General features: G+C 40.5%; 2 protein-coding genes across 3 annotated transcripts; both read right to left on the bottom strand.

The window, feature by feature from the left end:
• Window positions 1–10,963: 10,963 nt before the first annotated feature.
• Window positions 10,964–15,377, bottom strand: ptrh1 (peptidyl-tRNA hydrolase 1 homolog). 2 transcript variants are annotated; one of them, XM_083912552.1, is made up of 6 exons: window positions 15,187–15,377; window positions 14,694–14,819; window positions 13,151–13,370; window positions 12,606–12,705; window positions 12,397–12,442; window positions 10,964–11,600 (listed from the first exon to the last, which is right to left on the bottom strand). In XM_083912552.1, exons 2-6 carry the CDS (start codon window positions 14,799–14,801, stop codon window positions 11,328–11,330), a joined length of 747 nt encoding a protein of 248 aa, XP_083768678.1. In that variant the 5' UTR covers window positions 14,802–14,819; window positions 15,187–15,377; the 3' UTR covers window positions 10,964–11,327. The 2 variants fall into 2 exon arrangements, with proteins under 2 accessions (XP_083768678.1, XP_083768677.1); XM_083912551.1 differs by lacking the exon at window positions 15,187–15,377 and having other exon boundaries at window positions 14,694–15,071.
• A 1,658-nt stretch (window positions 15,378–17,035) lies between these two features.
• LOC310945898 (uncharacterized protein) lies at window positions 17,036–26,197 on the bottom strand (the record flags this gene model as incomplete). Its single annotated transcript, XM_083912155.1, has 4 exons — window positions 17,036–18,126; window positions 19,684–19,835; window positions 24,845–25,922; window positions 26,104–26,197. 4 exons carry the CDS (start codon window positions 26,195–26,197, stop codon window positions 17,036–17,038), a joined length of 2,415 nt encoding a protein of 804 aa, XP_083768281.1.
• Between the last annotated feature and the right edge of the window lie 1,324 nt (window positions 26,198–27,521).

Raw genomic sequence — 27,521 nt, 5'->3', positions numbered from 1 at the left:
AGCCTTATAACGCCTTATAACGCCTTACACGCCTTATAACGCCTTACACCGCCTTACAACGCCTTACAACGCCTTACACCGCCTTACACCGCCTTACACCGCCTTATAACGCCTTATAACGCCTTACAACGTCTTATAACGCCTTATAACGCCTTTTAACGCCTTTTAACGCCTTTTAACGCCTTGTACTGCCTTAAACCGCCTTGCACCGCCTTGCACCGTCTTGCACCGCCTTGCACCGCCCTGCACCGCCTTGCACCGCCTTGCACCGCCTTGCACCGCCTTGCACCGCCCTATAACGCCTTATAATGCCTTATAACGCCTTATAATGCCTTATAATGCCTTATAATGCCTTAAAACTCTTTATACCGTTTTGCACCGCCTCACACCGCCTTAAACCACCTTATACCGCCATATTCTGCCTTACTCTGCCTTACATTGACTTATAGCACCTTATTGCCGTATTCTGCCTTATACCACCTTATACTGCCGTATACCACCTTATTCTGCTTTATACCACCTTACTCCGCCTTATTCTGCCATCTACCACATTTTACCGCCGTACACTGCCTTATTCTGCCTTATTCTGCCTTATATCACCTTACTTACTTACTTTTCCCCATTAATCAGTATTTTCAGCTCATACATCCATGATTTTCAACCACAGAGTAACTTCAGACAATGTCCAGTGTTTGTAAAAGTCACAAGATATGTGTTTTCATGAGATTATTTCTGACACAGAGCTTAAACACGATCTCAAAGTTAGGATAATTCTGTAAAAGCTAAATTCATATCCCAAGATAAGATTACATTTTGTCCCGAATGCAGTTAGGGAACATATTTTTGTAAAAAAAAAAAAATCCTAAATGTCATCCTAAACTGAGATAAGGCAGGATTTCAGACTTGTAATAATTGATTTATTTATTTGTTTATTTCGGGCATGTCAGTCAGATCAATCATCATCTCACAATATCTGAAATCATACAATTCACATGGCCGAAAGGGAAAGCGGGAGAAGCAAAAGCTCATCTAGTCCCGCCCCTGTTACCACAGGATACATTATCTTCATCATACTATTTTTCTTATGACATTTGACATGTGATGTTTCAACAGCAGGCTGTAGTCAGAGCTGCAGTCCAGCTCTAGACAGTCAAACTATGTGTGTGTCTGCACAAGTGTCCATATTAGTCCATCATGAGTGAGCTTACGCACAAGTTGACATTTGCCTCGTACTGTGCTTTTCAGTGTCAGTAATTGTTTGGGTACAAGTGTTTTTTCTTTTTTCTCCCATCCCGTCTCAACACACTGCTGACTCCTGCCTTTGACCTTTATCCACCCTCATCATGCGTCATTCTGTCACGATTAATAATCATACTTACATACTTCTTTTTGAAGTCCCTCAGTTTTGCCGATTTTTTGACCGCCTCATCTAGGTCATTCCACTGGCTGACACCCTGTAATGACATGGTAAAGGATTTTAATGTAGTTTGTACCTTTCACTGCCTGAAAATCCTGTTCCCTCTCAGATTGTGTCCCTCCTCTCTGTCTGGAATAGCATTTGCAGGTTGTAAGGGAGGCTTTTGTCGGCAGCCTTATACATCAACTGTACTGAGCGATAGTTAATTAAATCATATAATTTTTGATTTGATAAATCATTGATTTGTATGTGCCCTATAGTTAGCGTAATGTAGAATTCTCAGAGCCCTTTTTAGGAGTATTAGCAGGGTGTGTGTGTTGCCTTTATAAGTGTGTCCCCAAACCTCTGCACAGTGTTGTGGGTGTGCAGAGACTAGTGAGCAATACAACAGATAAAGTGCTTTCTGATTGAGTAGTTTTTGTCCAAAGTATGGACACACTCCTGGACAGCTAACTTTTTAAATGTCTCATGTATGGCTTCCAACTTAACATGTCATCAGCACTTTGTTCTCACTAACCCTTTAAATATTCACTCCATTAACTTGAATGTTAATACTCAGCAGCCTTTTCCCCCCACAGCATGTATTTCGTTTTCTCTAGATTTAGTGATAGTTTATTCTTAATAAACCACACATGAAGCTTGACTATTTCATTATTGACTGTTTCCACTAATTGGTTCAAATCCTCCCCAAAACAGAAAATATTAGTATCATCCGTGAATTATATTAATTTCAGAATATTGGATACCTTGCATATGTCATTTATATATATTTTCAGCTTTGGACCCAGAACTAACCCCTGTGGGACCCCACAAACTATGTCCAAGCCAGTTGATGTGTTATCATCATAGACTGTATAAAAAAATGGACGTAGCCTCTCCGCCAGGGCTCGATCTCTCAACTTGATCCAATCATAGTCGCCTCTGGGAGTCACCATAAGCGCGGGAGTGGGACTCTAGTAGAGACTACACCGGCTCCGGGAGTGAAGTGCAGGCAGTGTTTATGCTCTATGATTTAAACTAATATTCAACACAGTACCATGCTCAAAGACTGTAAAACACCAACCCTCACAGCCTGAATCCTCCTGGTGCTCCAGATTAGCATCTGGTGTATGTGCCATAGATAGCAGGCTGTACTGCAAGTCATGGCGCAAGTGCGGCTATTAAATTAGCATAACAAATCTAACGTTAACACGGTGTGTTCCTAAACCATCTGTTGGTACAGTTGATCGAGAGCAAACCATCTTGTCACTTATAGTAACACCACAACACGAATAATCACAGTCCAGGTCGAGATGACGGAGTTAGCATGCTAATAATGCTAATCCTGACAATTAGCCTCCAAGGAGAAGTTAGGGTCAGAGGCTAGCTGTCACTTAAGAGGCCACGCCCCCTAATGATTCATAAACTTTATCCTCCAATAAAATAACAACCAGTTACAAAAATTTTCACCCTCCTAAGTGTTGTCATGGAGATATGACCTAAACATACAGACTAGAATGTTCTTTTGTACCAGGCCTTAAACAGGTTTAATGATGCTGTGAAAACGGCCTGTTTAACATGGGGGTCAATGAGAAACTGCTCTATTATGAAAACCTGCCCCTAGTGGACACTCAGAGAACTGCCGTTTTTGGCACTTCTGTATTGGATCAACCAGGAAGTGGCTGTGGTGGGGACCGGGTTATCAACCCTTTTTAACAAATTGAGATCTCTTGTGTTGGTAGCTCTTGACCCAGTCCAGTACTATATCTCTTATACCACATCTCTCCAGTTGTGCTTTCCCTGGACCCGTCCTGGACATGCAGAGATGAAACTGATATCCACCTGCAACACTGGACTCTGGAGAACAAGAGGATTTCAAAATGATCCTGACTGTCAGTTTGCTTTTAACTGACATAATTCATGCAGCTGATTCAAAACGACACATGGATGATTATTGGTTTATCAGATGATCACAAACATGATGAGTCTATTAAACAGAAACGTGGTGAAGACGAAAACATCATTAGCACTGATGAGATGAATGAAGGGCCAAAGCCAATATGCTTTATTGATTCATGAAATCAATACTGACCAAAAAGCAGTCAATGCACGAGACACAGAGGTGTTTGTGAAACAGCGTATCATGTGAGTTCAACGTGTTCTCATCAACAAATGTGTACAATAGCTCATGAAAATATGACATTTCAAAGATAGTGTCTAAACATAAGTCAGAACAAGAGCGTAAGCAGACCATGAGTTCAGACGGATTTATCGACTCTACCAGATTTTTCCGTTAATAGTTGTTAAACAAAAAAAAATGTCTTGATGGCTTCTTTGATGAGTGTATTTGCCGTAAAAGACCATGGGACGCTGGAATTTTACTTAGGTCACCTTTTGTTGTCTAAACTTAACCATCACCTTGTAAACTTAACTGTCACCTTTTGTTGTCTTAACTTAACCGTCACCGTTTGTTGTCTAAACTTTAATCACCTTTTGTTGTCTTAACTTAACGTCACCTTTTGTTGTATAAACTTAACGTTAACTTTTGTTGTCTAAACCTAAGTCACCTTTTGTTGTCTTAACTTAACCGTCACCTTTTGTTGTCTAAACTTAAATCACCTTTTATTGTCTTAACTTAACGTCACCTTTTGTTGTATAAACTTAAATCACCTTTTGTTGTCTTAACTTAACGTTACCTTTTGTTGTCTAAACCTAAGTCACCTTTTGTTGCCTAAACTTTAACGTCACCTTGTAAACTTAACTGTCACATGTTGTTACGTAACTTTACCGTCACCTTTTGTTGTATTCACTTAACATCACCTTTTGTTGTCTAAATGTAACTGCCACCTTTTGTTGTCTTAATTTAACATAACCTTTTGTTGTCTAAACCTAAGTCACCTTTTGTTGCCTAAACTTTACTGTCACCTTATAAACTTAACTGTCACCTGTTGTTACGTAACTTAAACGTCACCTTTTGTTGTCTTAACTTAAATCACCTTTTGTTGTCTTAGCTTATCCTCACCTATTGTTGTCTAAACTTAAGTCACCTTTTGTTGTCTTAACTTAATGTCACCTTTTGTTGTCTAAACTTAAGTCACCTTTTGTTGTCTTAATGTAAGCGTCACCTTTTTGTTGTCTAAACTTAAGTCACCTTTTGTTGTCCAAACTGAAGTCACCTTTTGTTGTTTTAATGTAAGCGTCACCTTTTTGTTGTCTAAACTTAAGTCACCTTTTCTTGTCTTAACTTGAACGTCACCTTTTGCTGTCTAAACTTAACTTTCACCTTTTGTTGTTTTAGCTTAACCGTCACCTTTTATTGTCTGAACTTAACCGTCACCTTTTGTTGTCTAAACTTAACTGCCACAGTCATGTAACGGTCGCCGCGTCGCACCATTAAATAGTCATATTTGGTAACGTATCATACTGATGGATGAGAAAACGTTGCGTGAGAGCTCATTCTGTGAAGACGTTTCCGAATCCTGTTCAGAGCATCAACTCTTTTTTCCACTAAGGCAAAAACCACCTCAAGTGAGCAGCTTGTCTTATGCAATATTTTAAAATGTGCATAACAATATATTAGGCTAGTATTGGCTTTCATCAGCTTAAATAATATAGGTTTTAATTCTTGGTATAAACCAAATCATTTTGTGCCTCAACAATGAAATCTGGAAATGACTGTATCTGTATTGGCTTCTAAAACCTGCATCGTGGATCCCAGGGTGGTAATCCATGATGCGATCTGTATTGTGCACCTGTTGTGAGTCGCTCTGTACCAAAACATCACCTTAAAGCCAAATGTAAACAGTTAGACAAGGGGTTAAAGGATAAATTACCCAGCAGGCTTTGCCTTCAGAGCGACAGTGGACCCTTCCTTCCCCTCTTGTCAGTGGATTCCCTCTGCCTCGCTCTGCTCTGTATACGGCGAGTTAACATTTCCGTTGCTGGGAACATCTCTGCACGTTGGATGCTCATTTGCCTCTTAAAGGGCCCCGCTGCTGCCTTTTCATGGCCCTGTAAGAATAATTTAGTGCGGGAGGCCCAAGATCATTGGAGATTATGGCTATGAAAGAGGAAAAGGATGCGTTATTAATGCTTGCTCATCGGAAAGAGATGGGTGAGAAAAGGATCCCCAACGGACCTGGATTCACTGTAACACATGACTCTGCCATGGGAAACCACAAAGGCTTCAGTCGGTTGTATTAAAGAAAAGCTTAAAAAAAGAAAGAAAGAAAGTGCAGTGATACTGAGAGATACTATAGGTCCCTACTGCAACATTACAGTATCACATCAAGGGATAAAACACATTAAAGTCACTAAAAACTGCTGTTCAGTCCCAGCAGATATATTAAAGGAGCGTCATGAGGGTTACCGTAAGACTAATGGGGATAAAAATAACATGAAACAAACACAGTAGGGTCACTATTCTGGGCCTTATCGACACTACATGTGGTTGTAAGGCATATCGTTCAAATATAAATGCAATGAATACAAATACAATTACAGGACAACTGCACCAAACTTCAATCTGATTTATTATATATGTACGCAATATGCAGTAAAAATAATAAATATACACAATATAATTTTAAAGGCCACTGTTATAGGGGCACTTAAGCGTTTTAGTATTGCACTTCCATAAAGCTGAGGGACTATATGCATCATCAAAGCTAAAAAAGCTGAAATGTCCGGACTTTTATGGTTGGAGCTCCAACCATGCTGGATCCTACATTTCCTACGATACAACACAATAACATCGTCTATTGTCATTCTATTCTAATATATTAACAGTAAACTAAGCTAACAAATAACTTTTGTTTTGTTTTATTATTGTCTCCGCCAACCAGTAATGCTGCAGTATTTAAATGCAGCCCAGAAGATCTACACAATTAGCACAGTTTCAAGTTTAGATTAATGTGTGGAGGTCCACAAGGCTCTATACTTGGACTGATTCTATTCACCTTGTACATAATTCCTTTGGGCGATTTAATAGGAAACACTCCATACACTACTTTCATGCAGATGATATCCAGTTATATATCTATCAGAAAAAAGCAATCAGTTAGCTAAACATCAAGCATGCATTAAGCACAAGCATGGTATAGTGTAGTCGTAGTATAAGACAGCGGATCTCTGTGTAGGGAGGATGGTCTGGATGGTGGATGGATCCCAAAATACATGACTTTTGTCTGGGCGATCAGTGCTCAAGTCCTGGTAGTTCTAACCCTAATCACAACTTACTTTTTAATCCTAACCATATCTAACCCTAATCATCATCACGTGTCATGTAAGAATAGTTTTGTTACCTAAACCTAACCATCACCGATTGTCCACTTCCGGACGTCGTTTTTGGCATTAAACAGAACGTCATATTTCTACGAACCCGTTGATGAGAATATGTTGCATATGATGTTAAACTCATACAAAGCTAAAGTTACTGTACGTGGCCCGGAACACCTCTGATGACTAATGACACAATTGCTCTTGGTAGCATTGCCTTGGCCTCCAGCACCACCGTAAGGAATCTCAGATCTTTGATTAGGATGTGTCCTTTAACTTCCACATAAAACAGACAACATGGACTGCCTTTCATTTTTGGATCTCTTTTGGGTCTGTAAATCAAATAGCGTTGTCCAGGGCTACCCTACTGGTGCCTGGACCTCAGTTTGGGCACCACTGATGTCTGCAGTGAGGCTCTACGTCAAACTCTTTAAGAGTCACTCTTGTTGTCCTGTATGTTGACACCTCTGACACCACATGCCTTTGCAGCACGTTGGTGGTGCAACAGGTCGCCAAGGTAACAAGGGCTGGTAACTGTGGTCAGGAATTGGCCTCGAGATGCCGGTGCCATATGGGACCAGGAAAACCAATGACATGAATGACAGGTCAGTCATAACTGTGTGAAAAGCTTTAACAGAAGAGTGGCCATTCAGACAGGATGAGCTCCCTTGTTCATACATCACTACCAGGCGTTCTCCAACAGCTAGTAGCTGACTGATCCTCTCAGGCAGTCAAGCCGTGAAGGGTATACGCAGGTATAAGGGATATACCCACTTCTATTTATGGCAGTTTACAGACCCCACCTATAAGCCAAAGAACCATTGGAATATACAGGAGAGTATACCCACTTTCTCTACTCAAAAACACGAATGTCAACCTCATGCTGGCACTAAAGGAAAAGGCAGAGGTTCATCAGAGTCAGTAGAGCCCCTTTCACACATGCACTGCAAACTTTGACTTATCTAGACATCAGTCAGAGGAGTTGTTTGTGAGAACGCAACCGCCGAATCAGTTGGACCAAATGTTAAACAGACTTTTCCCTGCCAGGGCCATAATACAAAGTATGTGATGTCTAATAGAGCCAATGTGTAAATGCTGAATATTAGAAAAAAAACAGGAACTTCTGTTGGTAACGGCAGGCACTGAAATCATCAGACGAATTCAAGGAACGGCAAGAGACTTTCACAACCCAGTCGCCAAACCACAGATATGTTGGATCTCAATGTTTTCTGAACCGCTACAACCCATTCTGATTCCCCTTCCGTCACATATTGACACTTGTTTGATGCTCCACGATTCGCGGTTTTGAACTCAAACAAAAGCTATTAATGTTACTTAGGTTTAGTCATTTCAAGCTACATGGTTAGGTTTAAGAAAAGATTGTGGTGTGGAAATAAGAATGTCTGTTACGTTATAAAGTTTCACTTTCACTTTAATTTCGCTTCATGTCCTCTTTCCTGCACGTTCTACCCAGGCGCCAACTCTCGCCCAATCCAAACTGAGTATTTACAGTAAGTTAGAACAAGCCTGACAGAAAAAATGGCTCAAAGGTTCATCCTCCGAGGAACACCAATGTCTGACCATATTTCATGGCAATCCATCCACAAGATGTAAAGGTATTCCAAGTGGGTCTGACCACCATTGATGGATTATATATTGATCAGAGCTTTAAAAGAGTGTAAATGTGTGCATGCATCTTTAAGGTAGCTCTTTTTAACCGGGCTTGTTCAGTGTTTCTGCAGAGTTAGCACATGTGTGGGAAGACCCCCCACCAGGCCGTGGTTAGCCTGGCCGTAGAGCTTGTGGGGGGAAGGTCGGGGGGGTCCCATTCCTGAATAAATTTAGGGTGTCTTCTAAAGACCCAGGTGTCCAGCCCCACTGCTGACCTCTGACCCCTGCAGAAGAAAAGTTATTGAAGCTGCTGGTGAAGCCTCCTAAAGCTGACCAGCGAGGAGGGGCTGGGAAAGTGGCCTGATGGAGGCGAAGGCTGGCTCAACGGGGTCACAGCAGAGAAAGACTTTAGGAGAGTGAGGGGTGTTCAGTGTGTGTGTGTGTGTGTGTGTGTGTGTGTGTGTGTGTGTGGTGGGGGGTGTCATAGAGTGAAGAAGTCCCCCCGCCCAATCCTCCTCATGTCCACAAGTGTGTCCCTGCAGCTATTGTGACTCTGAGCTACAGCAGCACAGAAGGCCTCAAACAAACCGGCTCTAAACAATGTTTGGCCCCTTTTGTTTCACGCCTGCCTTTCTTCTTCAGCCCTCCATCGCAATCTACTGGCCTCCTTTGTATTGATTTTTCCTCATTCAGCAGCTCGTCGGCCTCTTTCCGCTGTTTTATATGCTCTTTTCTGGCTTTTTTTGTCCGCACCCCCACCACCAACCCCGCCGAAAGTCCCCCTCCGCTGGCATTCTCCGCAGTGTGAGAACGCAGTGCGCCTCTTGACTGGATGCAACTCATTAAAGACACCCTAATTGATGAAGAGTGTAATTAGTGTCGCAATCGTAAAGGGGAAATCAATATGTTTTCAGCCAAAAGAGCCACATCAGGGAGGACGGGATGGAAGAGAGCAGCGTGTTGAGGAGAACCCTAAGTTTGGCCGGCGGCAGCGTGAGGAGGCCTGCTGGCACTTATACTTACAAAAGAGGAGAAATTGAGCTTCAAGAAAAGAGGTTTTTGTTTTCTTCCAGCTCAATTCTTGACTCTGAACTGCATCACTTAAGAGTCTATTAACTTAAAAACACCACACATACACACAAATAAGGCTGGATGCTGTTGTTTTAATATGTTTCCTTTATTTCAGCTTTTAGGGAATAAAACCTGAGACAGTTACAGACACAGAGAGGACACTAATCACTGTTTACCAACCTGTCATCAGACATCAGAAATGCCATGTATACCTACAGTGATAAGATAAAAGAGAAGATATTCCTTTATTAGTCCCACAAAGGGGAAATTTTGCAAAGTGCATAGCAAACATAAAAGAAGCATCAATAAGAAACAACAAATTCCTTATAAATAAAGAAAAATCTTAACAATATAAACACAGGGAAGTATAAAATATAAGAATAACAGGAACGGTATATAGTAGAGATCAAAATTAGAGAACAAAGTATTAATTCTTTATTTATTTTGTTATTTTTTTATTGTTCAAAACCTTTATTTAAAAAAAACAAAAACAAAAGGCAAAACACTTTCAGATCCCTCCCAGCTATTGGTGTCAATCTGCACCTGGTGACAATTGACTTCATTGTTGGACACACCCTATTTATCTGCAGCTCTCCTGGTTACTTTGTAAGATGGTGATCTGCTCTAAGGAGACTGAAGCCCTGAGTCAGCAGGTGTCCAGATGAAGGCCAAAGGGATGACCCTCTCAGCCATCAGAGAGAGGTTGGGCATTCACACTCTGTGATTTCAAGAAGATTGAAACTTTACAAGGACACAGATTCATATAAGTCCCTCAGAAAGGCCGGTCGTCCACGTAAAACAAGTGCACAAGAGGACAGGATTATGAGAAGACTCTAAATGGGGAATCAGTTCAACACTGCAGCTGGAGTTGGTCTCCAGTTCAGTACTGAACAGGGCAAGGATCTGTCTCTGCACAGTGTCTTGTCGTTTAAGTCTTTCTGGACTGAAAGCCCACTCTGCAGTTACCAAACCTCTCATTAGTTCCTTGAAGCTAAGAATATTTCAAACAATGAAATGACCAGCCCAGAGTCCAGATCTAAACCCCATAGAGAATCTCTGGAAAATCCTTGTCAAAGTAATGTGTAAGAAACCCACTCCAGTTAGTGAACTGTGTTAGAGACTGAGTCAGAATGGACCAAGATCAAACCAGAGCAGTGTGAGAAACTAGTGATGTCCTGTGGGCGCAGGTGTGCTGAAGTCAGTCAAAGCTGTGGCCTCTACACTTCCTGTTCAGTTTTGTTCTCTAATTTGGATCACTGTTTTTTTTTTTTTTTTACAAAATAAAGGTTTTTGTTGAAGTGCCTTGGTTATTTAAAGAACATGCTAGTACAGTAGTGGTTTAGACACAGAGGATATTCTATCAAATTCTGAACAGTAAAAAATCAAGAATTAATACTAATTTTGATCTCCACTATAACATATATATATATACACCTATATTTCAGTATCTTATGACTAAAGTTTCAGCATTGTGCATTTATTGTTTTTGTTGTTATTTTACTCACTTTTGATGTTCATGTTAATGTTTAACAGCATTTTGAAATGTTATGTATAAATACACTTGATCCGAGGCTTCACAGGTCTCTTAATTTTTTATTTTATCCAGAATAAATATATACAAATCTTTAATCTGCATCTGTATGAGCTTCAAGACACACAGGCAACCATGGGATTACTGTACCACCCATGCACGGTATCAATCCAAACCAACGATCAATGTTCAGCATTTAGAGGCGGTTGTGGCATGTAGAGTTACAACCAGTGATTATTTTCATCGATGATTTGTCTATTGATTGTTTTCTCCCTTAATGGATTAGCTTTTTGGTCTTTAACATGGTAAAAATGTGGTTCAGCGTTTCCCAAAGTCCAAGATGACGTCCTCAAACGTCTTGTTTTGTCCACACCTCAAAGATATTCAGTGTTTTTCAGGAAAGAAACCAGAACTCACAGCAGAGAATAACTACAGTCTCAGCTAAGATTCTCTCTGTGAAGCTTCAGCTGGAGAGCTCGAGCGCTCTGTCTCCTTCCTCTTCTGTGCTGTTTGTCTGCCCCCTGCTGGTGAGGAGGGGGGGTGTTGTTGAGAGTCCTGTTGTTGGGGGAGCTGGGAAAGCAGGAGGTCCACGCTCTGGACCAGAACAGAGTCAAGAACCTTCCTCTCCTCGGAGGAGAACCGACCCAGGACGTAACGCTCCACCGAGGTTCTACCCGTTGGCCGGCCGATACCGACCCGAAGTCTGGGCATCACCTGAGGGAGAGGAGAGAGGAGAAAAGTGTCAGCGTGGTGACATGGTTACCTGGTGACCATGGGCGGATGATTAGACAACGGGCCTCTGGGCGCGGACATGTAGGAGGTCCCCCACCCTGTCTACGTAGGATCAACACACCCAAATTTCTCTTTTTGTGGTCATTTTACATCCATTAAGCTGTTTTGTATGATTTTGTGGTGGTTTTGCATCTATTTTTAATTATTTTGCATCTTTTTGGGGTGGTTTTATATCTAATTTTAGTCATTTTACATTTCTACGTCATTGTTTAGTTTCTCTCTGTGGTTATTTTACATCCATTTTTAATCATTTTGCATATATATGTTTCTTTTTTGTCTTTGTGGTTGTTGTGTCTATTTTCATGAGTCATTTAGCATCTCTTCAAGGTCGTTTTACAGGGCCATTCAGTAATTATGGTGGCGGAGCAGTATGGGATCATGGGAGTTGTTGTCTTCATGTCACTGAGGAGGTTTTTACCACAGGGGTCTTTTATTTTACTATATACGTATGTGTGTATATTTCAGTTCTGCTATGTATAAGTTAAGTTCTATCATATTACGTTACATTACATTTAATTTAGCTGACACTTTTATCTAAAGCGAATTCAAGCGAATTCACACCCATGGACCAGAGGAGCCGGGGATCGAACAGCTGATCTTCGGTATGGGGAACACCCACGAAACATTTCTTAAATTAAATTAAACACAAATAAAAACAAAATCAGATGAGAAGATGTAATACTTGTAGTGTTGTTAACGGTTTTGCGGCGTCACTTACATCTGTCCGTAGGCAGTCGACACAGGAGCGGACTCCATTATGACCCCTGTGCACAACAACAACAATTTGGGTCTAAAGTTAATTTGCATTTTCACTGTAATTTAAAAAAAAAGCCATACTGAAAGCTTTACAAAAATCACATTTCTTTTACATTGACAGACGTTCAAACTGCCGCACATCCAATCTTAAGTCAGGTGAAAGAAACCCACCTGGCACTTCCTCCGTGTTTGATGACAATTTTCCCCAGAGCTTTGTCCAGATCGTCGTGGACCAGCAGGATGTCCTCAGGTTTGATGCCGTATTTACCAGCTAACAGAAGGACAAACAAACATTCAATTTAATCCCTCAACTGTAATAAATATGCAAATATTTTTAAAAAAGTTACACATGAAACTAGACAATCTAAGGAGTGTACTGTGTAATGCTAGCTTTTCAGGAAGGAGGTTAAATAACGCTCCAAAGTGAGGTTAAATGTTGGCGAGGGAAAAACTGTCCTGTCCATTTCCAAAGGGGTCCGTTGACCTCTGACCTCCAGATGTGTGAATGTAAACGGGTTCTCTGGGTCCAGATGTGTGAATGTAAACGGGTTCTCTGGGTCCAGATGTGTGAATGTAAACGGGTTCTCTGGGTCCAGATGTGTGAATGTAAACGGGTTCTCTGGGTCCAGATATGTGAATGTAAACGGGTTCACTGGGTCCAGATGTGTGAATGTAAACGGGTTCTCTGGGTCAACACACGCACACGGTGAGCTCACCTGCTTTGGCCACTGCCACTCCGTTGACGTTCATCAGCAGCCTGGGACGGAGCAGCACCACATGTGTTTGTTGCACCTCTGACAAGATGACCTCGCCGGACACGTGCTTGTCGCCGCGCCAGCAGTCAGCCACACCGAGCCGGGCGGCGAGGGCGCCGAGCACCGCCATGCCGACACTGTGTCTGGTACCCTCCATCCCCGGGTTACCCAGCCCCACCACCTGTCACACACAAATGACTTTATTTAACATTATTATACATTGGTTTATATTTTCAACCAATTCTACAAAAGAAAATAAAAATAAAAAGCTATATATGCAACATGTTCTGTTTTAGTAAATTTCAGAAAAGACTAAATTAAATAGAAACAAATAAATGGCTAAAATGTATACATAAATATAATATTATATAAAGAATAAATAAAGAATTCAATAAATAGCTACATAAAAAAAAGACGAAATAAAAAAAAAATATATATATATAAATAGCAACAATATTACGATATATACTTGCATATATTTAGACATAAAGAATACATAAAAAGGGTTTTAATATCGGCATATACTGGAGAACATACACACCGATAACGATATGTCTTTGATAGGCAAGTGTGTGAATTGTGCAATATAAATGTATAGTTTCTGTTGTGTGGTTATCCAAAGCCTGATATGTCTTATTCATCTGTGATATAGAGCTGCATTGTTTCAATACATGTAACCAGATGACTGAGTCAAATCCAATGCAACGGAGAATGACTAACACACACACACACACACACACACACACACACACACACACACACACACACACACACACACACACACACACACACACACACACACACACACACACACACGCACACACACGTACTGATGGTACTGATCCACTGGCAGCAGCAGCAGCTCTGTTAGCAGAAGAAACACTATAGACTGCATTGTATTAGACTCTATGGCTGCTGACACACTGCAAACATTGTATTCTGCCTCTTACACAACAAGCTCTTATCTATTTTGGATTGAACAGGACACAGTGAACAATGGAGGCCGGCTCTCAAAGTACATTCGTTTCCCTTAACCCATAGTTTTTTCTGCCTCCATAAAATCCATTTTTGTGACCAAACTCCTTGGACAAACTAGGACCAATCATTGACAAAAATCCCAGCTGACAGACCAAACTCCATTCCAAAATGTAACAATTTAAAGCAGCTTTGCTTAATAAAAAACATTGAGCTGAAAGTACAGATCGACACTTAATTTGATATCGAGCACATAATGCAGCACCTAATTTGAATTAAACTCACACCGATTTGAAAAGTGACTTGGATCGATCCAGAAAATGTATTCAAACATATATTGTGGGATGGATCAGCAAAACAGCAGTAAATTGTTTAATTTTTTGAATGGGGTTTGGGGGGATTTACCAATCCAGTAAAACTGATTGACAATTATTGGCTTAATAAACCCATGGTAGTCAACCTCAAGCATATATCCGTGTAGCTACCGTGTAGTGGACGAAATGTAGCAGATGTGAGGTGAGACACTTACCAACCGTCTTCGTCCTTGTGTGTGTATTTCTGCTTCGACGCCCATCGCTGGAGTCAACGGCTCGTTCAGCAGAACTCGGTTAATAACTCTCGTCAAAAGTCGTCGCATCGTGACAAAGTTCAACAGCTTCTTGAGAAGAAGTGACACATAACGACAAAATCGACTTATAACGCTGCCTTTTTTCAATCGGCTCATAATTAAAGACGCCAGCTCGTGTCATTAAGTCACATTTTAGACGTTTCAGCAATGATTTGTCGCGATGAAGCGACCTTTCCTATGAGAACACCCTGTATGTTCATTATATAATCAGACTGTTTTTCTCAATGGGATTCAACATAACAGGATTTAACCTTTAGCCGTGGTTATCTGCATGTATTAGCTGAGTTATATCTGGAGCTCATAGGAGAAAAGCAGATATGTTTTTACAGCGTATTTATGTCACAATTTTAACTTTGCCCGGTATTCTTAGCTTGCTAATGTTAGCTTACTGTACCTTGGTGGCTAACGCAAGACAGCACAACACCAGCAGACACACTCAGGAACAACCACAAAAAACTGTGACATATACCGTGTCAAGCCAATATATAACGAGATGTATAATATATAATATACAATACATATAAAGGTGAGTTAAGATACTTTTTAAAGTATATTCTCAAGTGTCATGTAAGGTTAGCTAGTTGTCCTTCCATGCCTCTCACAACAGTCAAAGAGTGTTAAAAAGACAACACTGGGAACACTTTTCTCCCTCTGTTGGGCTACACTGCCATCTAGCTTGGTGTAACTTATAGTTTACTCAAGGAAAGCCATGTATATACAGTATATTATATTATATTATATTATATTATATTATTCATTCATTCATCTTCAACCGCTTGTCCCTATCGGGGTCGCGGGGGGCTGGAGCCGATCCCAGCTGACATTGGGCGTGAGGCGGGGTCCACCCTGGACAGGACGCCACTCTATCACAGGACACATAGAGACGAACAGACACAGACATTATATTATATTACATTATATTATATAAATCAGAATGTCAAAATATAACCAATTTTAATCTAGTTATACCCCTGATTTAATATTGTTTCTATTTATTTAGATTCAATTCTTCATGTTTTACAATTCCCTGTAGCCTAATAATTGTTATACTATATATATTTTTTTCTTCTATTTTTTATTTTTATATCATAGCATATGTAAAAAGATATGGCATCACTGTTTCAGAATGATAACATTGATCTAAAACATTGATTCCATATATTTTTACATAAGCTATGAAATAAGAATTAAAAAAGAAACAACAAATCCTTGTAACTGGACCATAGACTGTATAATGAATATTATTATTATTATTATTATTATTATTATTATTATTGTTGTTGTTGTTGTTGTTGTTGTTGTTGTTATAGTATTCATTATACAGTCTATGAACTGGTCAAGTATTAAGTGAAATAACTCATCTGAAAATTGCTTTCAAGCCAAGGGTTAAATCCACTGAACTTAAAATTAAAATATATCTTTTTAGCCTGGCTTTTTTTCTAGTATGCATTTCATTTCTCTTTCCCTTTTAATGTTATCTTTCATTTATTATTTTACTTTTTATTATATACTGTCTTGACTTATCCATGTTTATACCTTTCTATTTTTTTATTCAATTCAATTTTATTGAATCATAACAAAAGTTATCTCAAGACACTTGACATATAGTGGAGGAAATGACCACACTCTATGACTTATTGATGATTAACAGAGACCCAACAATTCCCCCATGAGCAGCAACAAATCGCATATTTAATAAAAGTAGTAATAATTATTATATTCATTATACACAGTATTAATCCAGCAATCTTGTGCACACAGTGGTGACGAAAAACAACTTGTTGTGCTTTCTAAACCTATACGGTATTATTATGGTATTTTAAACTATCTTTATGTTCAGTGCTTAGAGTTGCATTTTATTTATGACTTAATAGTAAAGTAATTAAATAAAGTTTGATTGATTGATTGGAGACAATAAGGTTGTTCCGATACCATCATTTTAAACTTTGATTCAACAATAGTAGCATAAAAAAAGTCCTTGGCACACAAAATAGGATAATGTTTTCCCCTTTTTAAAAATAAAAAAAAATTACATCCTGCACACAGTGTTGGTTCAGAAAAGTCACGACCAAAAGTCCACATCGTTTTGAAACGTGTTATTGAAAAGTATTATATAATATATATCGATACTTTTGAACACCTTAAAGGACACAAAGTAGACACCCCTTCAAAATTTATAAATGTATTTTATTCTGAAAACCGACTTTTTCTCAACTTTCTTAACAAGTCCAACAGGCTGATCATCAGTCTTGAATTGGGGAGCAGGGAACAGCGTCGGCCACTGGCTGGCACCTCTCCACCACGGCGTTGATCTCCCCGACGCTCACTCCGTCATAGATGCCCGTGATGTACGTCCAGTGGGTGTCTCCGTTGTGATTGGTTCTGCTCAGCCTGCCAGTGAAGGGTATATCCGCCGTCATCTTCCTGCCGTCCATCCTCACGCTGCACGAGTGGTTGGGAGGCACCAGCAGCTCTACAGAGACGTAGTGACCGATGGAGTCCACCACGCTGGTTCCCTCTGAGAAGGTCACCGTCTGCTCCTTTGTGAAGTCCACCATTCCCGGGCCGAGGATGGGAACTTTGGCCTTCATGGTAGAGACGGAGCCGTTGCGGGTCTCTCTGCCGATGTCCCAAGTCTTCGCCACCGAAGTGGTCTTCTCCAGTCTCACCGTCTTCTCCACACTTCTACACTCCAGGTTGGTGACTTTGGCGAGCTGCAGGGCCTCCGGAGGGTGGTGGAACAGCTCCATCTGGTCGATGCCGTACTCCACGTGAGAGATGTGCTGGCTGTAGCCCTCTCTGTTGATGGCGAGGACCTGGTAGCTCTTGTACCAGTACTCGTCCCCCTCCCAAGGAAGGAAGAACGCCTCGTGTCGGGCCACCACTTTGCCAAGACCGTACTTGTTTTTGCCCACATAGATGTCCGAGTTGGGGCAGGTTTTTATGGCGTAACTTGGGACTGACCCATACGAATCATCAACCCACTGCAGGAACTCAAAGTGGTCCACGTTGACCAGAACTTCGAACTTTGAGGAAGCGTACTCGTTGTCGGCGTACGGGTACTGGCAAAAGCTCCCTTTGCTGGGAGTGTAGAAGCCGGCTTCGCAGTTGACTTTGCACACATAGTCGTTGCGTTCGGTGTAGCCGTTGAAGATGGCGACGGCGCCGTTTGGGAGGGAGCCGTTCCACGTCACCCACTTGAGGTTGGTGTGTTCACCAAACATGGGGAAGGAGCGTGAGGACGCCTCAGTCTGCGGGATCTCTCTAATTTGAGGAGGTTTGATGGCTCCCCGGGATGGGACAACATCTTTCAGCGTAGGGTTCAGCCATGGCTCTGGAAAGACAGAAAGAAACTGGAACTAGGTTTTGATGTAAAACATGTTTTTTTTAGGAGAGAGCACATTGACTCTGGAACATTTAGAGGATACAGGATCAAAACAATGTAAATTACAATACTAAAGAAAATCACCCACCAGAATCTAGTCTTGTCCAAACCTGATATACTCGTAAACTAAACACTGTTCTATCATCAACAGCTTTGTATATCTTATGATGTTCTGTTTAATGCTGTGAAACGGGGACTACAAATGGGATGGATCTGTTATGTTTATTTATCAAAACAACAGGATTTGAAAAAATGCTGTGGTTTGGCTTCTTGGACAGGAACATGAAATCCTGTGCTTTGGGAGCCATCCACCACTCTGACCAGCCTCCTTATGCAGATTTGAACTCTCTTATACTATGTCACCTGACTTCTATGCTGATATGTGGATTACATACAAATAACCGTGCACTGCTTTTATATTTATATAGTAATAATAATAATAATAATAATAATAATAATAATACGTAGTAGTATAGCAGCTTTCATAGACAAAATGTAGCCCCAAACAGGAACATGTATGTGTTATAAGAAAAAACCCATGATGATAAAAATAAAAACAAGTTAAGGAAAAAATACATAGAATGCACTTTCCCATGGATAAAACAAAATAAGGATTAAAAAAGGGCAACTCGTCAGTGTACTTTCAGGTTTCTTCTAAACCTTGGTTAAAAACCTTTACGGGTTCAACACATTTATCTCTGACAAAATTCTGAAACAAAAAATCGGTTAAAATGTATAATTTATTATTAGAATAAGTTAAAGGCTAAAGTGAAGGAATACGTTTTTAGCTTTCTTTTACATGTGAATGGAACCAGCCTGAACCACCGCATACAGCTGTAACACATACAATATTGTTCACATAATTTGTAGTCACTGTAAAAATGTATCCAGTACTGCAGGTAAGCTGCTGTCCGTCACAAGAGCACTTATTATTATATTAACCACATCCTAACTCCTGACTCTTACCAGGTGGGTTTGTTGTAGCAGTGGATCGCATGCATTTGACTATCCAGTGCATTAACAAGTGAAGTCAAAGGGTCCTGAATCATTTTAATGATTGATTTACAGCTCACAGAAGAGCTTAGTTAAAGTTAAAGTCTTTCTTTAGGGGTCATACAAAGTTCTGATTTACACGTTATCTGCTCAATCGGGCAGTAAGTGAATGGAGTCTGGGGTTCCAGGATAATAGACCTTTGGACCAGTGGGTAGTCCTCAGTGTACCACCACCTCTTCCATGCTCTTATTGCTTCTTGCAGACCTGTAGTGTGGATTTACAGGGACACACACCTTGACAGGTCGAGGAAATTGAAGATACGCAATATGCAATTAAAAGTGTTATGTTTCAGTTAACTATGTTTATCATAAGTTTGCTTGTAGGGTTTCATTGTGAATAGATCATGTTTTTAATGAATGCTTAAGGCCATTTTTAAAGAGCAGACTTTGTTGTGAAATGATAGAGGAATCTTTTCAGTGTCCGACCGGAAGAAATATCACAATGGGACTCACTGCTGGTTTGCTCTTGCCCGTCCTGCAGCTGGGAGACGTAGAGCAGCGGGTCGGACTGCAGCGCTGGGCCGCAGAGCTGCAGCACCCCAAAGACAACAGCCACACACCACCTCATCTGGACACACAGGAAACACAACTGGTGGGAATTTAGCCTGAAGACAGAACAACTCATTGAGCGTACTCAAAGTATCAACACTGATATAGCTGAGCGTAGTCATGTCCTCCTCTGGAAGCTGATCCACTCTTTTTTTTTTTATCAAAAAATTACAATATTTGGGAAATCAATAATACTAATAATAATAGATATATGTATATAACACCGTAAGTGAGTGTATGTTTTTAATAGCAGGTGAAAAAACCTTTTTAATGCTAAAAGTTTGAACCCTTAATATTCAGAAATATCATAAAATTAGGATCACCCCACTTATGAAAATGCACAAAAATAAAAGGAAATTAGAGGAAAGAAACAATTCTGATAATTGACAACTTCATGGAAGTATTTATAAATCTGATAATATAATAATACACTTTGTGCAGAGATTAAATGTCCTTACATAAAGTGTACATTTAAAATAATAATTGTATCGCTTCATGTAAATGAATAAAAAGCTGTATACCTAATTAAGGAAGCAGCATTATTAATTGAATGCCCCTTTGTGTATTGTCATTTTAAGAGCAGCCTTCATCATAATTGATTGACTGATTGATTTCAGATTCAAACATTTCAGATCCATTTATCCATTTGTCAATCTCATGCGCTGTTGGAAAAAAGTATCAGACAGCGAAAAGGATGCAGAATGTTAATCAGCACACGGAGAAGCAGTTTTTACCTCGTCAGGTTCCTCCTGCAGTGACGCCGCCTGCAGCCTGTGCTGAGTTTTAAAACCTCCCTGCAGACTTATCGCCTGCAATAAAGAGAGAGCTGCAGCAGCTCCTCGCCCGTTGACCCAGAGTTTACTGTCTTATGCTCAGTTTAATGTGTTCGTGTTAAAGGAAACCGCACGTGAAGCTTCGGAAATGAAAGATTCCCAATTAACTAACTTTAAAACCTGTGTTAGGGAGGTAGAAAGGGAGCATGTTTCTGGTCTGCTTCACTATCCCTCTGTTTCACTCCAGTTAGATGTGTTTTAACTGTAATCTGACCAGTTAAACCAGTGTCCTCTGAAGTACGACACAGAAGACTTTGAGAGGGAGACAAGCTTTCCCTGCATGGGGTTGATTCAAAACATCCATTTTGATGCTTTTTAAATTCACATCCAGACAAGTTTTAAAGTATGTAATAATTACTATGCTGTGTTTAACAGCCTGTTCTAGTTTTCAGGGTCTCAAATACTGGCACCAACGCACAGGGCAGTTGGCAATATCCACCCGTCTACAGCGATATTAGACACTTAAGCATCAATTAAGAGCACTAAACTTTGCGTAAGAAGGTAGATTGGGGTGGTGGATGGGTCAAACAAACGCTGGACTTTCCCCCAGTTACGTACAAATGTAGTCTCCTTATTTTAAACCCTGCCCACGATCTTTTCCTAAACCTGACCACGTAGTTTTGTGTGAAATCACAATGTTAATCATGTGTTTTAACCGTGTTGAAAATAGCGACCTTAGAGAATTGTCACAGGTTTGTCGCACAAGGCTATCCATGGAGTGACGCCAAATGGTCCTGTCAAAGAACGACTGCAATCACATGAAAAAAACTCTGCAACAGGGGGATGGAAGCACATCTACACTTTCTCCCTCATTGAGAAATCACGGATCTGACCTCTCCCCTGCCCACCACTGCTGATCACACTAGGTTGACCAGTGGAACAGCAGTGCACATCAAGATGGCTCGAAATATCGGAGAGATTCACCCATACATGCTTGAGCCTCTCACCAGGTTCAGACAGGAAGCGGAAGCACTGGGGAGCATCTGCTAGCTGAAATTGTCAACACTACAGTCTACAAGAGGGCTTTCCTTTCAAATGTATCATGCATCTTATCTCAAGAAAATGTGAATTAATGTCTTTTTCAGAAAGTGGCGCCAATTCTCCGGTCAGAAAACGGTTACCACTGCGGAGAAGAGGGTGCAACAAGATGACGTAGTTAAGACATAGTAGAAATAGATGGAAATATGACATTTGTATTTGTTTTCTCTCCTTTGCCCCACTCTCGTTTTCTGTCCGTTTATCAGGATCGGCTACAGACACGATGGGTAAGGGTCATCAGGCTGTTCTGACCTACGCCGTCCTTGACAAGAAGACATCTACCTGCAGCACTTGAGGAGTGTAAAAGGACGAGTCCTGCTGATATATTGATAACAGGGTTCTTTATTGATCCCTGCTTAAACAGCCCTCCTCCCTCCTCTTTAATGAGACTGTTAAAAGTGCTTCGTAAATAAATTTGCCTGGATTTAACAAGGCTGATAGAGGATTGCATGATGTCCAAAGTGCTGTGCTGCTCTTTCTCCATTGATGACAAGATACTGTATGTCCAGATAAGCTCAGCTGGGAACACGGTGATCGGATCGCTTGTAATAGTGGGTCATTGATTAAGAAGCTCCTCGTTGCGTAATGTCGCCTGCTGCCAAGATTAAAGCAAAAGGAGAAGCTGCTCAACACGGGTCACTGTCCTGCACGCACAGCTCTATCATTGAGAATCGCTGATGTCACGGCCATCTGCGTGCGTCCTTGAAACAGAAAGTTATTATCAAGTTATTTGTTTAGGTCTGAATGAGGCTGTGTAAAAGGTCGTTTACATTGACAAAACTGCTCTGTCACAGCCTTCAGCTGCTTGTGTGAAAGGAAACTTGCGATTCATGCAACTTTAGACCGAATTTCATGTCATTCAGATGCCTGTTCTGTAGTGAGAGTGGTGAGCAACGCCGTTGTTATTCAGATCTTATTTTGGAAGCTGATTGTATTTGAAACTAGGCAGGTTTTTTCTCCAAACCAGTCGCCAGAAATAAAAACCCCACTGATAAGTTGAATATAAATGTTTTATACAGACATACAACTTTTTGTTCTCCACAGTCACAGTTTGAATCACATGATTAACATTGTGAATTCAAACAACTATTAACGTGAGTAGATTAATTAACCGAAGTGTCATTAAAGAAACAAACTCAAATATATAACACTGACACATACAAGAAAACACAGACAATAAAATGTGTCAACTGGTGTGTACTATTTATTTATTTTTTATTTATTTTTTATTTATTTTGGTGGTTTTGCATCTATTTTTAGTCATTTTGTATCTTTCGGGGTGGTTTTCCATCTTGTTATGACTGGCTCAAAAAGCCATGACAAAAGATGTTAAGACGTGGATAAACGTAAGAAATAACAATATTAATTAAAGTAAAATGCACAATTCAGAATAATGCAATGAGGTGTGAACATGTAGTTATCAGTGTGTCTGCTGATGGGTGCAGGTGAGTGATGTGTGTGGAGCGTTGTGTAAAAAGCTAGGCTGAAGCATGCTGCTACAGAGACTGGAGCATCTAATTGGCATTAAGGAAACCGCATTAAGCTGGTTTAAGTCTTATTTATCAGATAGATCTCAGTTTGTACATGTTAATGACAAATCCTCCATGCACACGAAAGTCAGTCACGGAGTCCCACAGGGTTCTGTCCTTGGACCAATTCTATTCACCTTATATATGCCTCCCTTAGGAAATATTATAGGGAAGCACTCCATAAATTTTCATTGTTATGCTGATGATACACAATTATATTTGTCGATCAAACCAGAAGATACCGATCAGTTAGCTAAACTTCAAATGTGCATTAAGGAAATAAAAAGCTGGATGACCTGCAATTTTCTGATGTTAAACTCAGATAAAACTTGAGTTATTGTACTTGGCCCCAAAGGCCTACTCATTCAACTTCTTCCCCCGGAGTTGTTTGTGCTTTGTCGTCTCTCAGGTCTCTGCTGATCGTGGTGGTGCCTGCTGCCGTGGTCCTGCATGACGCTTCCTGCTACCATTATAACTATTAGTCATATATACTGTCACTAGTCTTATAAACTATGGAATTTGTAGCCATAAAAACACCATCCGTGATATGTCTCGCTGTGTCGTAGCTGCTATTGCCGCTGCTCATCATTTATCATGTTTGCCACCATAATTATTATCATTGTCATATTCTATCACCTTAGCTGTGCTTGTTTCTACTATTCTGCTGTATTAACTGCCATAATATATAAGTCATATATACATTAATATAGATATTATTATAGTTACTGGAAGTGTGTCTGTCTCTGTCTTTGTGTCTGTCTTTGTCTCTCTCTATCCATCTGTCTGTCTTTCTCTCTCCTTTTCTTCCTCCCCAACCAGTGCAGACAGATGTCCGTCCCCCACAGAGCTGGGTCTGTCCGACGTTCCTGTCTGTTATAGGGAAGGTTTTCGTTGCCAGCGTACTCTACGGGGGAATTGTTGGGTCTATGTCTATCATAAATAAGTCATAGAGTGTGGTCTTTACCTACTCTGTAAAGTGTCCTGAGATAACTTTTGTTATGATTTGGCACTATAAATACAACAAAATTGAAAATTGAAAAATCCAAGTAATTTCTAGTTTGATTGTGGGTGAAACATTCCGTTAGTTTTTGTGCATCCTAATTTCCTCAAACATGTTCGTAAAAAGGAAAATTGACGCACAAAATCCAAAATGGCCGACTTCCTCTCCAGTTAATTTTTTTTCCAAAACTGTACATGTGCTCTTAAAGATGAGAGCAATGATCCAACCAAATTTCATGAACATCAAAAGAACTTTATCCCAACCATGACCTACGTTTGGGGGGCGCTATGGTGCCCATTGGCCACGCACGACCCAACTGACTTTTGAATTTTGCAATTTTCGCCACTTCTGATCTGTGTACCCATTTCTGTGAGCCTACATGCATCCTAAGCCCCTCATAATAATAATAATAATAATAATAATAATAATATTTCATCAAAAACAAAAGGTTTCCTCGCACTTTCAGTGCCAGTGACCGTTTGGACCGAAGTGAAGAAAAAATCCCAAATTTTTTAATGCATTTTAACATGTTGAATTTTCTTTTAGACACAAAACAACACAAATGATATTTGTTTACCACACAACGTGCATGGTTTAATTAATTTTTATTGTGACCCTACATTTGTTTTCAGTATCACAAAAAAAGGTCAGTCTTTCAGGGGCACGGCTGGGCGTCAGGTACAGGTTCACAGCGGTCCACCACAGCCCGGACTTCTCCGATCTGGACTCCATCGTAAGTCCCGGAGATGGAAGTCCACTGTGTCTCTCCATTGCGGTAGGTGCGGCTGAGGCGAGCTGTGTAGGGGATGTCGGCTTTTATCTTGCGTCCCTCCATTCGCACTCTGCAGGAGTGGTTCGGCGGGATGGTCAGCTCAATGGACACAGAGTGGCTGAGCGACTCCACCACGGTGGTCCCCCTGTTGAACTGCAGCGTCTTCTCGCCGCTCAGCTCAATGCCCCCGGAGCCCAGAAGAGGGATTTTCGCTGTGATGCTGCCCAGGATACCCAGCATTGTGGATCGGCCGATGTTCCAGGTGGTCTCAACTTCGCTGGTCTTTGAGATGGAGACTGTCTTCACCACCGTCTGGCACTCGTTGTTGGTGACCCCTGAGATGCGCATGGTCTCTGGAGGATACTGGAATATGGTGACATCATCAATGGCATACTTGACGTCGCTGATGTGCTGAGTGTAAGCATCCCTGTTGATGGTCAGGACCTGGTAGCGCTTGTACCAGTACTCATCACCTTCCCAAGGCAGGAAGAAGGCTTCAAACTGAGGAACAACCTTCCCTAGACCGTACTTGTTCCTCCCAACGTAGATGCTAACACCGGGACAGGTCCTGACTGAAAACTGGGGCACTGAACCGTAGGAACCTTCCTTCCACTCCAGAAACTCAAAGTTGTCTTTGTTGGCCAGGATCTCGAACTCTGGGGCGTAGTACTCTCTGTCTCCGTAGGGGTAGCGGCAGTAAGGGCCCAGGGTGGGGTTATAGAAGCCGGCCTCGCACTTGTACTTGCAGACGTAGTCGGTGCGTTCAGTGTAGCCGTTGTAGATTGCAACGGCCCCGTTGGGCAGAGAGCCGTCCCAGGTCAGCCACTCCAAGTTAACGTTATCACCAAACATGAAGGAGGAAGGTAGATCGTACTGCTGCTCCAGGTCAGCAGGAATCAGGGGACCTGACACCACATTGTTACCAGTCGGTTCGGGCTCCAGACCCTCCAGCTCTGGGTTCAGCAAGGAAGCTGTGTGGAGGAAACACACAGAGAGTTTATATATCTCACGACACAAATCTGTATAGCTTGGCAAATGTCAGAGGACCCAACACCAGGGACCAGAACGTCTGCTAGGTGTATACCACAGGTGTAAGGCAAAGCTACATTCTGAATCTGTTCATACCACAACAGTATACTGTATAATATGAACCTTTTCTGTGCTGTGAGCTCTTCTTCACGATCTCCAGCAGACTGGCTGAGGACAGAGCCAGCAGGGCCAGCAGCAACAACAGTGACTGCTTCATCTGGAGACAAGACCCAAAGAGGTTTCAGTCGGAAAACTTTACATACACTTTTACCCTTTAAAAACAAAACAATTCATCTCTTAAATCTTGTCCAAAATTGTATTATTTCATCTTTTTCTCTTTGGCTGAATACTTCAGACAAAACCACCTTCATCAAACACCACATAGGTCCAAACTTTTGGGATGTAATGAATATTTTGACCAATTAACAACCTTTAATTCTAACATACAAAACACAGATAATTTGGAGAAAAACAGGAATTTTCTGCATCCATTTGGAAAATTGACTTATTTATTCACTGTTTTTAAAGCTGTCTAAATGAGTTATAACGTCCTAATATCAGTAAGGCCACTTGTGATGTATGTACATTTAACTTTTATATATAGTTTCATTTTTAATAATTTATATGTCTTTATCCTAATCTTTATTTTGAAAACTTTTTTAGGAAAAGCTTACAAGCACACCGCATAGCATTTCATTACATATACTATATAATTTATACATTTATAACCTTTATCTAAACTCAGAAATATATTGATATTCACCTCATTAATATAGCTGAGACAAAACACAAAATATCTGAAATATACATAAGCATAGCCCAAATAAGTAAAGGTGACAAAATTAAATAAATAAAATGATAAATTGAAAAGAAGGAAGTCTAGTTAAAAACAGAAGCATATGGAAGTAAAATAAGATGCAGTTACAGATTTAAATCTTCCTAAAAATAATGCAAAATTGATGTTGGAGTAACATAAAAATAAAATTATGCATATTTTGATTAGATTTTGCTACGGATTATTTGATTCATAATTTCATGTCAATTTGATTAAACCAATAAATGTGTTTTTTATATGAATTAGTATATTCCCAGTGGGTTGTTGTTGTTTGAGAATTGTGCAGCAGAGCACAAAACTATAGTTAACTTTATTTTTAATGTTTTGATAATAAGATAGTAAATTATAAAGTTATTTAGGTATTTTTGAATAACAACACTGAGACACATGGTAACATTTCTTTCCAGGAGATATTTGATACCCTAAGTCTTTACTTGACACATCTTTACAAAACTGAAAATAATAAATGATATAAGCAAAGCACTCAATAATCAATTCATAGAAATTGGTAGCTCGAGATCATTGACACTTGATTGTGATTGCCTTGTGTCTGATTGACTGGAGGTGGAAAGAGACTGAACAGCACTCACCCTTACAGTCGCTCCCCACTGAGTCCAGCACAGCCAGTCCCCTCCACGTTTATATCCACCTGTTTATGGCTGAACCATAAAGCACACTGTGCACTTTCACTTCATCTGACATTAAC

The sequence above is a fragment of the Echiichthys vipera genome, assembly GCF_963691815.1.
Source record: "Echiichthys vipera genome assembly, chromosome: 4".
In the NCBI taxonomy this organism is placed as follows: Eukaryota; Metazoa; Chordata; class Actinopteri; order Perciformes; family Trachinidae; genus Echiichthys; species Echiichthys vipera.
The sequence above is the reverse complement of the archived record's forward strand: the minus strand, read 5'-3'. Positions and strand labels throughout refer to the sequence as shown.

Bases quoted from the DNA above. Each gene is read 5' to 3' on its own strand.
- ptrh1 (XM_083912551.1), bottom strand. From the start codon at position 14,888: ATGAGCCGATTGAAAAAAGGCAGCGTTATAAGTCGATTTTGTCGTTAT. The intron at 12,443-12,605 runs GTGGGTTTCTTT...TGTTGTGCACAG, and splicing joins AAACACGGAGGAAGTGCCAG to GGGTCATAATGGAGTCCGCT. The intron at 11,601-12,396 runs GTAAGTGACGCC...CCTCTCCCTCAG, and splicing joins TCGACTGCCTACGGACAGAT to GTGATGCCCAGACTTCGGGT.